The sequence below is a fragment of the Numenius arquata genome, chromosome 9, assembly GCF_964106895.1.
Source record: "Numenius arquata chromosome 9, bNumArq3.hap1.1, whole genome shotgun sequence".
Lineage (NCBI taxonomy): Eukaryota > Metazoa > Chordata > Aves > Charadriiformes > Scolopacidae > Numenius > Numenius arquata.
Window position 1 is genome coordinate 35,642,717 of NC_133584.1, and position 14,461 is coordinate 35,657,177.

At 38.9% G+C, this 14,461-nt stretch overlaps 1 protein-coding gene across 6 annotated transcripts in view; it reads left to right on the forward strand.

Moving 5' to 3' along the window:
• Positions 1-14,461, forward strand: part of DST (dystonin) — a 329,300-nt gene that overhangs the window by 294,598 nt on the left and 20,241 nt on the right. For all 6 annotated transcript variants that reach the window (XM_074153812.1, XM_074153811.1, XM_074153813.1 and 3 more), the window contains 8 exons: positions 235-405; positions 1,754-1,909; positions 2,140-2,346; positions 3,976-4,095; positions 8,519-8,682; positions 9,011-9,170; positions 10,626-10,820; positions 12,000-12,128. In XM_074153812.1, coding sequence (XP_074009913.1) covers positions 235-405; positions 1,754-1,909; positions 2,140-2,346; positions 3,976-4,095; positions 8,519-8,682; positions 9,011-9,170; positions 10,626-10,820; positions 12,000-12,128 — 1,302 coding nt within the window. The remainder of the gene's footprint in view (positions 1-234; positions 406-1,753; positions 1,910-2,139; positions 2,347-3,975; positions 4,096-8,518; positions 8,683-9,010; positions 9,171-10,625; positions 10,821-11,999; positions 12,129-14,461) is intronic.

Consider the following 14,461-nt stretch of genomic DNA (forward strand, 5'->3'; position numbering starts at 1 on the left):
AAGCACTGGATCTCAGACAAAACATCTGACAGACAATACGGGTTCTCATTTTCTGAAGAATTGGGCTCTTCCTTTGCTCATTTGGCTTTTTATTAATTGCACATGTTTCCTTTATTAGTCTTAATCATACCTGCTAAATGTTGTGGGAGGAATAAATATTACACTAGCATTTGTAAAGAGTATTGAATTTCTACCTGACTGTTTTGTGTGTGTGTGTGTGCTTTCTTTATTTAGGAACTTTGTGCTGCCTTTGAAGCCAAAGAAGAGACATATAAGTGTCTAATGCAGAAAGGCCAGCAGATGCTTGCAAGATGCCCAGAGTCTGCTGAAACAAATGTTGAACAGGACATAAATAACTTAAAAGAAAAATGGGAATCAGTACAAACAAAGCTCAGTGAAAGAAAAGTATGTGTTTTTACATAAAAATAGAAGTGTAAATCATGTATTTAAGGATGTTAATGTTCAGTGCTTTTATGCACACATACTTGCTTGATCTTTTAGATTTAAAATCAATTGTAGAGACAGTTATGCAGAATTCATTGGTATGTTTAGAAAGTAAATAGGATTCAAGTTGATTATCTGTAATTGAAGGGAGGATAGCTGAGAGTGGCACAAGCCTGTTCTATAGAAATGTGTTAACTGATACTGATAATGCTCATTTGGTAGGCCGAGGGCTTTTCTGTTTTTTATTACAGTAATCATAGACATGAGAGAGTGAATAAAATTATTTGATCATTCAAGTTTATCTCCTTCTCAGTACAGAATTGCTGCATTAATTTTCCTAGCTTTTATCCATTTTTTTTCTTAAAATTCCCAAGCGCTTGGCCTTCTGCCACTTACTTCAAGTGACTACCTTCTGTTCTAACGTAGATCAATGATTTCACTGATACACAGCATACGTTTTCTTATTAATAATTTCATTTTGCTTTCATTCCTTCACGAATTATAGTCCCATTTGTTCTACCTCAATCAAACAATGAAGAATATCAGTAATTACAAACAGAGGAACTCTTCCTAGAGCCCTGATATGTATAAAGCACAAATATTTAGCTAACAACTTAGTTATATTTTCAAGTAAGAATGCTGGTTTCTGATATGGTAAGTGTATAATGTAAGAATGTCCAACTAATTAAGACCCAACATGAGCACGTTCTTTCAGGAAGCTGTAAGGTTGGAGCGCTTAGCTATGCCAGCTGAGCCTGAAAATCTGAGCCTGAGTTTGAAAATCTGACTGCTCTTGTATAATCAACAAAAATTCTATACCCAACAGTAGTCTTAGTTCAGGCCACCAAGATGACAATTCGGCCTTATTAAAAAGAGGTGGTCTAGGCAAACTTGTTCTTTGTTTAGTACAAGAGAATAAATTAGATGAGCTCTTTGAGGCTCATCACACTGCACTGCTACCTTAGATTTCTGTGATTTTACTGGTTTCGTATTGAAATGGATAAATCCGTTATGTCCCATTAGGATTAAGTAGTAGATGATGTAATGTTCTAATGTGGAAAATTTTCTCTTGATACTAGGTGCTGTATTTTCTACTCATCTATCATACATAATTTTACTGTTACTCTTCTATCCATCTCCTTTAATACGCTCAAATGTAGGCTGTTATTTTAAAACTCAGAAACTTTGAGTTAGAAATGTGTTTTAAAATGCTAAACTAAAATGGTTTACTTCATGAACTAAAATGGTTTACTTGGCTGAAGCCCCTGCACAATATCAACTGCTATTAAAGTATGACGTATCTTTACAGACCAAACTGGAAGAAGCCCTCAATTTAGCAATGGAGTTCCACAACTCACTTGAAGATTTTGGCAATTGGCTTACTCAGGCTGAGCAAACTCTAACTGCAGCTTCTCAGCCAAGTCTTATCTTGGATACTGTCTTGTTTCAAATTGATGAACACAAGGTATGTAAAGAAACAGATGTATAATGTTTTTCTCCCACTCTGTGGAGATACTTTAACAATGTCCAAATGAACCCTGTAACGCTGGCACTCAGAGAAACATTTAATTTGTCTTAAAATGGCATTTTATAGTCTTTCTCACTACATCATTCTTTATCAGACTGGTTTTTTTAGTGTTTACCCAGTGCTTGAGCAATGTAGTATTTGGAGTAATTTTCTCTCTTTTTTCCAAGGTTTTTGCGACAGAAGTGAATTCTCATCGAGATCAGATCATAGAGCTGGACAAAACTGGAACCCATTTGAAATATTTCAGCCAGAAACAGGATGTTGTCCTTATTAAGAATCAGCTGATTATTGCACAGAGTCGGTGGGAAAAAGTAGTTCAACGCTTAGCTGAAAGGGAAAGAGCTTTGGATGATGCAAGGAAGAGAGCCAAAAAGGTAATCGGACAACAGCTGTTGTACAACTCTTTGAACTTAGCTGTAATTACATCCAGACTTTTGAAGAATATGGTACTTTAAAGCACTTTCAAGTAAGTCCGTGTTTAGTGTAACAGACACCGTTGAGTTAGTGGAGCAATTTCTGTGATTCAATCATAAAGCACTTCATTTGTGAGGTGAAAGCATCATTTTCAACCCAAGCAGTGACTTCTGTCTGCAATACAGGGTAGTCTGAAAGAAGAAAGTTACAGTATGGCTTCCACATGTATATATCGACTGTCCTCAAAAAGAAGCTTCACAGTCGACCCTTCTATTTTAAAGAATGCGATTGAATGCAATGCCTTTTGATAATCTGTGGGAGTATTCCTTTAGTATTTTTTCCTTGAGTTTACGTTGTGCCCTCATTAAGACTCATCACTTCTTCAGTCTCTTGTGTTAGTTACTAGACCAGTATCTTCTGTGTGGTAAGATGCCTCCATTTATTTCCTTAAAAACCTGGAGTTTTTTTTACACAGGTTTTCTCACCAGAGAGCACTCTTGGCTTTTTTCCCTAGATTCCTGTTCCCCTCACTGAGGAACATAAATGATAAGATGCAAAATACATGAGAGGAATGTAATCTGTTTAAATGTCAATAGGAAGTTCTAGCTTATATTTATTCAAATGAACGTGACCATTCAAGATTTTATCATGTTCACAGCTGAACATATTCCCGTGTTCACTACTACTCAGCTCACAGAGTAGGAACTTCTCTGAGCAATAAATTAGCCCATAAGCCAATCAAATGTTATGTATTTTCCAGCAGTTTCTCTTGTGCATTCACAGATACAGCAATGCTGAATACAGTAAGTTATTAATTGAGGACAACAACTATGTATGCAGAGCAGGGAAGGAGTACTGAAGGGTACTGATGTCATGGCCTGATCCACAGCCCTGAATAACAGGGTCCAGGAGCCTTGAGAAGTTTCTGAACCTAGTTCCTTTCATGTGTAGGCAGCCTAGGCAAGAAGAATTTTCAAAAGAGGTGCAGAGGGAGAATCAACCAGCTTAGAAAAATGGAATCCCAAAGGGATGCTGCTTTGTGAAAGCTGGTTGAATCTTTGGTCTTTCCCTGCTTCCTTCCCTGAAGCACTCTCTTTGTTGAGACAGGAAGGAAGATCAAGGATCTGTTCCTTGCCCGTTAAGATAGCATTTGATATAATGAGAGCATTTGTGAGTGTCCCGAAGAAAATCTTGAGCAGTCATCCAGATGGGAGTTTTCCCCAGTGATTTACTGCTGTTGTCCCATATAGGCAATAGCTAAGCCCCATTCTTGCTGCATTTGCTATTCATTACTAAAAATGTAGGCATCAACAGAAGTTACCAATATGTCTTTGAAAGATGCATACTATGTGTGCAGATCATGTACATAAAAGGTTGCTAATTCACTTGGGAGAAGGGAGGCTAAGTCCAGTGGGCACATGGTTGGGCTAGTCCATGTTTGAGAGAGCAGGGAGAAAAACCTCACCAAATATTTTCAAAGTCTGCAGAGTACTTGTTTGGCCTGTAGAGAATGAGTTGGGCTTAATGTTTTCAAACTATTTTATGAATCAGTGAATTTCAGAATCCATGCAAATCTCACTTTCTTGCAGTTCCATGAAGCCTGGCACAAACTTATGGAATGGCTAGAAGAGTCAGAGAAAGCTTTGGACTCAGATCTTGAAATTGCAAATGAACCTGACAAAATAAAGATGCAGCTTGCACAACATAAGGTGAGTCATGAGTGATGAAATACAAAGTGCCCAATGAGATATAAGTAAGTCTGTCAGGTTTGTACCATTCCACCAGCAAAGGAAGTAGATTTGTGGCCTCATTACCATGGAGTGCTTATTAGCATTAAATTAAATGGTGGTGTGCTATAAGTGAGGAGTGGAAAAAAAAGGTCACAGTACCTAATCTTGCACTTGGCCTGGTTGAACTTCATAAGGTTGTCACAGGCCCACCTCTCAGGGCTGTCCAGGTCCCTCTGGATGGCATCCCTTCCCTCCAGTGTGTTGACTGTATCACACAGCTTGGTTGTGTTGGCAAACTTGCTGAGGGTGCACTCAGTCCCACTGTCCATGTCACCAGCAAAGATGTTAAACAGCATCGGTCTCAGTAGCAACCCCTGATGAACGCCGCTCCACTCATCACTGGTCTCCACTTGGACATTGAGCCATTGAACACAACTCTTTTGAGTGTGACCATCCAGCAGGTCACTGCATATTGCGGGCTTTTTTTAGTCTTTAAAACCACAATTTTACCATCTGGTTCATTGGGTTGGGATTTTCCTTTTAGTACTACAGGACCACCTCAAAAGTGAAAAATAGTCTTGTATTTTGATTGGCAGTTGCTTTTTATGTGAAGTGGAAGTATTAGTTAAATCCTCTAGAAAGTACAATGACACCATTAGTAGCAAAGGTTCTTTTTCTTCATGGGATTCAAAATTCCAGGACTAGCTTTCCACAAACACAGTTACTGTGGGTGAAAATGTAAAAATCTCCCTAATTGACCTGGCTTTTCAAATAATCATAATGTAAGAGCTCTGTAGTTGCATCACACACGGAGCAAAAGGGTGGATGGAAGAAGTCTTTACTTCATTTTTACTTTTGCAAAGAGCCTACAATAATATATTGCTGAGGATCAAGTGGGTGAGTGGTAGAATCTTCGGAGACACTGTGTTGCAAGACTTATCTTGGAACAGTTTCATCAGAGACAGAGTATTGAAAGATCATTCATTTTTCTACATTTTGACATACATTTACTTCTACTTTTCATGTCGGTCTTATTGATCTCCGTTTACTCCTATTTTTTCATTCAGCATAATATCCCCAAGGGTTTGCATATCTAATATGACCCTCCCAAAGTAGCATCTGATGATTGCTTTTACCTCTGACAAGTTTTGCGATATATATTAATAATGATTGGTTACTGCATCAGTCTGCTTTATTTTTTTATCATCGCTCAGTTTATATGATGACCTAAGTGTTTTCCTGGTTGATAAACAAAATTCTCCTTTAATATGGGAGAGTTGGCTATTGGTCAAGCAAAAGTAGTTTTACCTATGTTTGCTGTTAAAACTTGTAGATAAAACCTACACTAACATTCTGTTACGCTAACTCTGCAATTTCAGTTTGTTCTGGGATTGCTGCTGTTGCCAGAATTTGAAGTCAGCAATGGGAATTTAGAAAAAAAAAAAATTTCTTGTCTTCTCTGACGCTATCAATCGTTTAATCCTTCCACTTCCCTCTTTTCTTTATATGAAGTTCAAACTCCTCACGAGTACGGTCAATGTGTTGTGACTTTGCTTTCGGGCCCTGAGGTTTGAGTCTCTACTTTTATTCTCCTCCCCTCTTCTGAAATATTAAACTTGGTAATCGCATTTGTTCTTTATACCTACAGCAGTTGTTTTATGAGCCCAAGCTTCCTCGCGTGGGTTGGCAGCCTCATCACTTCTCTCAAACATATCTTTTCTTCAGCTTCTTTTCATATAAAATGCCCGCAGAGAATAGCTACTTGAGTTGCTTGAATCTCATTTCTCATTAAGAAGTGGGATGGAATGTGGTACAGGGACATTAGGATTGAAACTGGCAATTTGGAGGAAAAAGATGAATGTGTGTGAGTGAGGGAGTTCTGTGAACTTTGTGACTTTAAACTTCAAACAACCCCCCCCAAGAAATCAACTCAATTGTTTTTTAATGAGCTGTCAAACCTCCCAACACTGCAATGTCCTTCCTTGTATTTTGAGTCTTTTCCTTCCACTCCCACATATACCCCCCGTGTCTGTCTTTGTCTTTTGTGTCCAGCCTTGAAGGTTTCCTTGCTCCATTTAGTTAACGATTTTGCTATCTGAACTGAATGTGTGCTCTCTCTGTGCTGTAAGCAATAATTTGGACTCGCTCTTTGCCAGTTATTACTGCCAAAAAAAAAGGCCCTGAAAGAGAAAAGCCAAGATAATATGTTTTCTCATATCTAGTGTGTTGCCAGGGACTTTCAGGGGTTATTCATGGTGTGTTTATCAGCAATTTTTTCTCGTTTTTAGAAGTCAGGAATGGAAAAACCCTTACTAGGTCACCCAATCCATTCCTGTGCTAATGCTGAATGTTCCTTACACTACATTTATATGAACCTGGCTAATTTTATCTGTATGTTCCCATCTTCCTTAGAAGGGAGGGAGGTAGTTAATTACTGAGATTTCGTGCATCTTACCTGTCTGCTCCTGGCAGCTTAAATGAAAATCTACTCTCAGTTACACCTCTGTGGAATCGAATGAAAGTAGATACGGTGTAGTGTGTGTAGCCCATCAAAGAATGAATGGGCTGCAACCCTTTGTTCACCGTTACATCTGTTTCTCCTGCATCATTCTTCTATGGAGCGATATCATTTTGTTTTCTTGTGCAAATCGAGTAACACCGTGTATGTAGTGTTAAGTAGTTAATAAACCCCATCAAATGAAAAAGCACAGACATACTGTTTGTATTGAAGGAACTTCTGTAAAAGTTCTTATGTTTTGAAAATTATTTTTATTGTAGTTCTAGCTTGACAAAGGTGTTTGTACTCTTTCTTAAAACCTGTTTCCTTGTTGTTTTATATGAGGAAAATGAAAGTAAGGAAATGGTCAATTAGAAAATAAATGCTGCCTTGTTTTTTCTGATACATTTTGATCCTCAATTCCCTCTGGATCCTGAAATAACTCCAACGTAAGGACACTCCAGTGCAAAATACCGGTCAAGTTTTAAAAAAGGAACCTTGAATCACCCTCGGTAAAGTTGTCATGTTGTCCGCATGGCATAACCCAGTGCCTACCTCTTCAAGACACCTCCATTCCACTTGAGCTTTCCCTGACACATGTCCAAAAAGAAATGATGATTATGTGGACACATGGGGAAGTCGGTGGAAGAGTTGTGAGCTGCCATGGCACAGGTTGGTGCAGACCAGCTTGCCAGTTGGAGGGGAGCAGGCACAGACGTGCGGGCAGTGGCCACGAGGAATCTTTGCCATCTTTACATGCCCTAAGGAATTACTCTAAGTTGTAAGTGGTAATCATTTCCTTGCTGAATTTGATGATACTGAATGTTGCTCTTGAGAACCAGATGAAAATCTGTTTCAGCAAACACTGGGCAAAAACTCTTTTGGCCTAGTATTTTTTGGTGCCCAAAAAAAAAAAAAGAATATTTGATTCCGTGTATAAGATTCCTAAAGCAAACTTGTGATTTATTTTTAACTGATTTCCTGCTAGCAGTACATGAAGGTGTGAAATAAAACACTCAAAGCATTCTTACCACTTAAAAGCTGCTGTGTAGTGCTGGTTTTGTCTTTTGGCAGTGTTCCTTTATTTAATTATTTGCTCTGGGAGTCGGTTAACTCCCCTGCAGTATCAGATGAGCTGTGTTTCTGTGTGCTCCTCTGTGCCTGTGTAAACCTTGCAGAGGCTCTGGGCAGAAGGAGCTGACAGAGATGGCAGGCAGATGCAACTGCTATGTCACTGTCATCTTCCAAAGTCCCTGGATCACAGAAACCTGCTTGGGATCATGAGTTCCAGCCCAAATTGAGTTATTCGGATGTCAACTAGCTGCTTCTTGTGCCTGGATTTGTGAGCTTTTGGCTCACAATTCTTCCCAGTTGTAGTGTGCTTCAATCTTGGGAGGGTTAAATGCTTGTGGTTGGGGGTTTCCCAGCTTGACCATGCTGAGGTAAAACAGAATGACCTTTGTAGCCCTTGGGATGCTCTACACTGGCTTGAAATCTTTGTATGTAAAAATATAGTGTGAAGACTGCTCAGTTCATGGGTCCCAAAGTAGCAGTTCTTTCACATTCTTCTGATGACCAGGCAGCCCCTTTCTGAAACTTAGGAATATTATATTGGGACAGGAATCATTGCTCTCATTGAAGGAAGGAGTTTCCAGAAGTTGTTCCAGCAGGCGTAGAGCTACGTTTCCAGAGAGGAAAAAAGGCAGGGACTCTGCTAGTGTCAAGCCCCATATAATTTAAGGTGCACTGTGGCCCTAGCAGACTAGAAATTTTGCAGCAAGTTTAAAATTTTCTTGCAGCAACACTTAAAATTTCCATTGCAAATAATATGTTGAAGATTAATTAATTGTGGCCTGTAAGCAGCTAATGCTATATGGGTGTTTTCTTTTTCTTCCATATGTGTAGGAATTCCAGAAATCTCTTGGTGCTAAACATTCTGTGTATGATAACACAAGTAGGACTGGACGCTCCTTGAAAACCACCTTGGCTGATGACAATTTGAAACTTGATAATATGCTGAGTGAACTAAGGGATAAGTGGGATACAATTTGTGGAAAATCAGTGGAAAGGTAAATGAAAACCAATCTAATTATTCAACAGATAAGGTAAAAGACTTAGGAGAATTCTTTTGCCTTCTGTTGTGTAAAAGTAAAACCAGAATGACTAGCTTATTTGATAATTAAGAGTGTCAAAGCAATAAAATACTAGAAATGCGTACTTTACTGGTGCTATGAAAGAGGACTGGGGGGAATGGGGGAAGGAATGGTCCCACAATTTAAAAAGGGAAACAATGATTTAAAGCCCTTAGTTGCTCTGATTTTACGCTGAAGATGTTTTCTTGAAGTGTATGAATGCTTAGTTGTCTGTGTGTGTGTTAATTTTTTTTCTCCCCCCCAGACAAAATAAGCTGGAGGAAGCCCTGTTATTTTCAGGACAATTTACTGATGCTCTGCAAGCTCTCATTGACTGGTTGTACAAAGTTGAACCTCAGCTAGCAGAAGATCAGCCAGTGCACGGTGACAGTGATTTAGTGATGAACCTGATCGACAATCACAAGGTAATTCCAAAAATATTCTTTTTTAATTACTAGATTGCTCGCAAGTGTAGCATTTTGATGCTCCCTTTACTTGGCTATTCTGTAATTTTTAGAAACATGGAATAGTTCTGTAACACAGACATGTCATCAACAATGTAAAGCGTTTTAAAACATACGTGGAAGACAACTGTTAGTGACTCATTGACGCCAGTTGGCATTGAGATATTCTGTTTAATGCTGCTATCCTGTGTATTTATGAGTATCATGTCAAAAATCACAAGTGTGCATTTATGAATATGTGTGTGAGGGCAAGAGGTGGCAAAAATTATTTTACTGAAAATCTCTGGGGGAGACAGGGTTTTTTATTTAGTACATCTGCCAACCAAATGCCCTCATCATGACTACAGCAGCATTTCAAACCTGCAGGGCTGCTGTATATTGATGGAGAAAAGTAGTTGCATTCCCATGCAATGCTTAAGTTATGCATGGGAATATACAACTAGATTATCACCCAGGAAGCCTACATTGACAAGCTGCAGTATTTTGTTACCGAAGTTTATGGAGATGGGAGTAAGTAGATGTAGGACTGTGCCTCTGAATCCTGGTTTTTCAGTTCAGTAAGTCAGAAGAAACAGCTGTTGAAGTTACTGGTATTGCAAAGGCTACACACAGTCAGAGCTCTGGAGCCTGAGAGGATTGCGAGGTGAAAATCCCTTTGCTCATCTACTTCCAGTAGAATTCCAGTACCCAAAGATGAGGAGGGTTCAGTGAGGAGGAGATTTTGTCCCTCATTAAAAATAAGTATTTGGAAACATGGGTTGTCTATAAAAAATAATGTGAAATACGCTGGGATTGCTTCTGCAATCCCATTGTACATCACGACTAGGTCATAGTCAGTGGCACAATATACTGTAATTGTCATAGCTACTTTTAAGAGCTTCTTTTATGTAACTGGAGCTTATTCCATCTGCAACTGTGAACATACTCTCACATAAATATATGAATATGTGGCAAGATCTACAGCCTTATAGTCAGACCTCCAGATGGGTTTTTAGTTCTGGTTTCATGATTTTAAACCTTCTCCTGGTTGTTAGCATTTTATCTGATCTTTTCCTGCTGCAGCAATCTTGGGCATTAATCAAGTGTGTCAGATCAATTGCTCTGATAAAGAGTATAAAGCCAGCGTGGCAAGGAGGCTAGATTTCCCATGCATTGCATCAGGATGCGTTCTCAGGATCTGCCTGATGTTTTATCTACCATATTCCGGTTTTATTTGGATAGGATAGAGTGTAAATAGCTTCATGTGGAGTCTAATGAGCAGAACTTGGCATTTTGAGTCACTTTGATGGAGTTATTCTTGATTAAAACTAAACCCGTATTTCGATTTCTTCTTATAACCAGTAGGTTTTTCTGTTTCTCTTTACGTAATTATTCCTTGATGAATTAAACATATCAAATGTATTTGGTGGTGCCTAGGTTTTCCAGAAGGAGCTGGGAAAAAGAACAAGCAGTGTCCAGGCTCTGAAACGCTCTGCCAGAGAGCTGATAGAAGGCAGTCGTGATGACTCTTCCTGGGTCAAAGTCCAAATGCAGGAGCTAAGCACTCGCTGGGAGAAAGTTTGTGCCTTGTCAGTATCCAAGCAAACACGACTGGAACAAGCTCTTCGGCAGGTAAAGGAGTACTAGTGGGGCTACATGTACTTTATGAGAAGCAGAGAAAATATCTTGCCGTCTAGCTGCCAGAAATTTAATTTCATTTTCACTTCACGTCATTCAATTTAATTTAATTTAATTTAATTTAAAATACTAATTTTCTTGCTCATGCATTGCTTACCTTGTCTCCATCCCTTTACCACAGCACATAAATAATGCCTCTTAGCATTTATTATTGCTGTTGTTATTAGTCTATACCACAAATGCAAAGCAAATGTTTCAAAGACCTTACCATCTAAGGAAATCACTGAAGTTAACAGTCAAGCGTGAAGGGTGATTAAGAACTATGCTCCCTTCACAGGAAGCTGGAGATTGCAATCATATTTATGCCCTTTGTGCCTTATTGGAAAGAAGTAAATTTGTGTACTGAAAACTTGTTTACATTGGCACAATTACAGTGCATGGTGAAGTACGTTGCGTGAAAAATGGGTTTGTGCTGAGTGCTCTCAGGAGCTAGAACAGTGTATGTATGGCAGTATTGACTGGTACCGATCCCAAACAAATAGGATGTGCAGCTCTATGAAGGTACACTACCTTGGGCTGATGCTAGGATGGGGCTCCTGCAATAGCGATGTATCCACTGTGTACAAAATTCCGGCCCTGCTTTTCCCAGTGGACCGTGTTTGTCCAGCTCTCTGGTCTCTCAGCAGGCACAATCCCGAGATACCTCAAACACTAGTTGTGTCTGAATATGGCTGTGCCCAAAGGTGGAACTTTGTTTCTCCAGACATAAAAGGGTCAGTGACCAACGAGCTGTCAATTAATTTTGCTTAGCCAGTAATTTAGGCTATGCAGAAAATATAGTTCTCATCTCTCCAGCTGGTCCGTGAAAGCACCTCCTGTGTAATTTGTCAGCATAAAGACATGACATTCTCAACTGAGCTGCAGATACGCTATAAATCAGATGCCTAAAAGCATGAACAGGCTTTTAGGCTTCCTATAATTTTTTAGGAAGCATGAGATATTTTTACAGTTATGAAAATGTAGTACCGTATATCATTGACTTAATGGAAAGTTAATGTGCCAGTACTGCTGCGTGATTAATGACTCCAAATGTGGGCTCAGTCTCCTTGTGTAAGTTGCAGTGTGTCTGTCAGATCCCCTTGTGACTGACCGTGACTTCTTGTATTTTAACAGGCAGAAGAATTCCACTCTGTTGTCCATGTCCTTTTGGCGTGGCAGGCAGAGGCAGAGCAGGCTCTTCGTTGCCATGGGGTCCTTCCAGATGACGAAGAGGCCTTGCTTGCACTGATAGAGCAGCACAAGGTAAGCAAGAAAATGAAGAGCATCCTCTTCCTTCTGATAGGCTGGTTAGAGGGTAGAATAAAGGAAAGGAGGCAAAGTCTATCCCATATAGTCATGTCCAGTGGTTTTTTTGCAACTGTTTCTATAGTGAAGATAGAAATTTAATGGAGTTGACAGTTTGGTGCCCGTACTGGTGTTGGGCTGTTGTTTGAATCCTCTTGGCTTACTAAGAAAATAACGGGCCTTTAGGAAGTTGCTATAAACACATTTAGAGACAGATGCAAACCCCTCTGTGGAATATATGCTGCCGGAAAATTATAACACAGACTGCTACAGTAGCAAAAGTATATGTGTCATCTTAGCACCGTTGAGCAAAACCAGCATATACTTTTCTTTCAAGGTCGTTTTTAAGTGTCAGCAGAATGATGTTGTCATCCATTAACCTTCTGTCATGGTGAAACAGTGTGCTGTCATACTTCACAATGCGTTAGGTACTGAAATACTGCAGTGCCATGGGTACTGCAGATACTAGATTATAGGCCATCAAACTAACTTTGCACTAATGAAATGGGAGAATGCCTGAGGAGCATAGAAGTCATATTTTCACTCTCCAAACAGGAGGTTACAAACATGCACATTTAAGCCCATGCAAAACTCTTCTTGTAGGTGCAGTAGTAATAGTACCAATAATGTAGTGCCCACACTGTTACAGAACAAATTGTAAGAGTAATGGAATTGTTCATCATTGCTCTGAAGAAAGTTATAACAAAACTTAGGAAATTGAGAGTGGAAAAGCATCCTGTTTAAATTGAGTTTGGGAATATTATTACACAGAGGAGTGCGTGCAGCGTATGACTATGTAATGGCTCTTAACTAAGGAGTTTTCAAGGTACTCAGACTGCAGTGTTTTGGAGAGGTTTTCAGATTTAATTTAGGTCCCTGGAAACTGGGTGCTATTCTTTAGCTGGCAGCTGTATGAATGCATCAACATATGCTGACTAATGTTGGCAATAGCAACCTGCTGTCTCCGATGCAATTAAATTTGGCTTTAGCTGCCTTTCCATGTGCTTCATCAGTTCCCTTTTATTTAATTTTTTGCTCTTCTGAATACAGAGAACTATCTGAACAAAATCTTAAGTCCACTGAAATCATTAGAAAAAAACACCTTAAATTTCTACCTCTGCAATGTAGATTGATTAACAAAATATTTCTATACAACAGCTCAGAATTGTGCTGCCAAAGCTGAAGCATAACTTTGAACCTCAAACGAAAGCAAAGTTTGTCTCTGAGAAACCCCATCCAGCTGGGGAGAATAATCTCTAGCTAAAGACAACGAGCCTCCGTGTTAGATGTGGCCATACCATACCTAAATTTTTTTTAGTAGGCTTTAGAAGATGTGCTTCCAACCACGTTTACTTTTTAAAGGCCAAATAATAAAAATACAGAGATTATCAAGCTAAGAAAGATTGTGGCGCTGCTGCCTTAACACTCAACAAGCACATACAGGAAAATCTTCCTCGAATGAGTGGTCTCTTCTCTTAATCTTGTAACACTAGCTTCAGGAAGAGGAAAAAAAAGAGAAATAAAGGGAAATGTAATATATAATATTAGTTTTAAACACCATGTCTGTATTATAATGTTCCAAGATTAATATAAAAAAAAGTATGACTGACATTTATATAAATATGAAATGTATCTTCCTTTTATCACTATGATTCTTGTAAAATAGTTTTAATGCATTTGTATCCAGCTACATTTTGAAAGATTTCTTTAGGACAATATGCTTTATGCCCATTACTGATTTTCTTTTCTTGAATACTGCACATGATTTAATGAATTCTGCTATCTCAGGCAGAGATGTTTCTGTCACTTGCCATCCTCTCTGGGGACTGAGGTGTAGTAGGTTAATGCACTGCATTAGTTAATGAGAAGCATCCCATCTTCTCTCTTATCAATGTGTCTGTATCACTGGACTGCCATAGAGTTTGATTCAATTAGTATCTTTTACTGAGGAAAAGCTAAATACGCTGTATGTAGTTTGTCATAGATTTAGATTTTGAGATACTCTAGTACAGTTGTGCAGGGAAAACAATATTGTTTTCTGTTTTCCTCCTGGCCCTGGCTTATTTTGGTAAGCTCTCACTACAGCCCACCTCAAGTTTTCCAAAACCATTTTGAACTAAATATTGTAAGAACTCATGCGTTCTTATGAGAGAAGGACTGCTATTGTGATTGGGTCTTAGACTCTGACATTAATTTAAGCTTAAGTCAAAATCAGTTAGTGATGAATCTCTTGTAATATACAGCCTACCTATTCCAGGCTTTTAGAACTACACAGAAGGGATTGTTTCTTT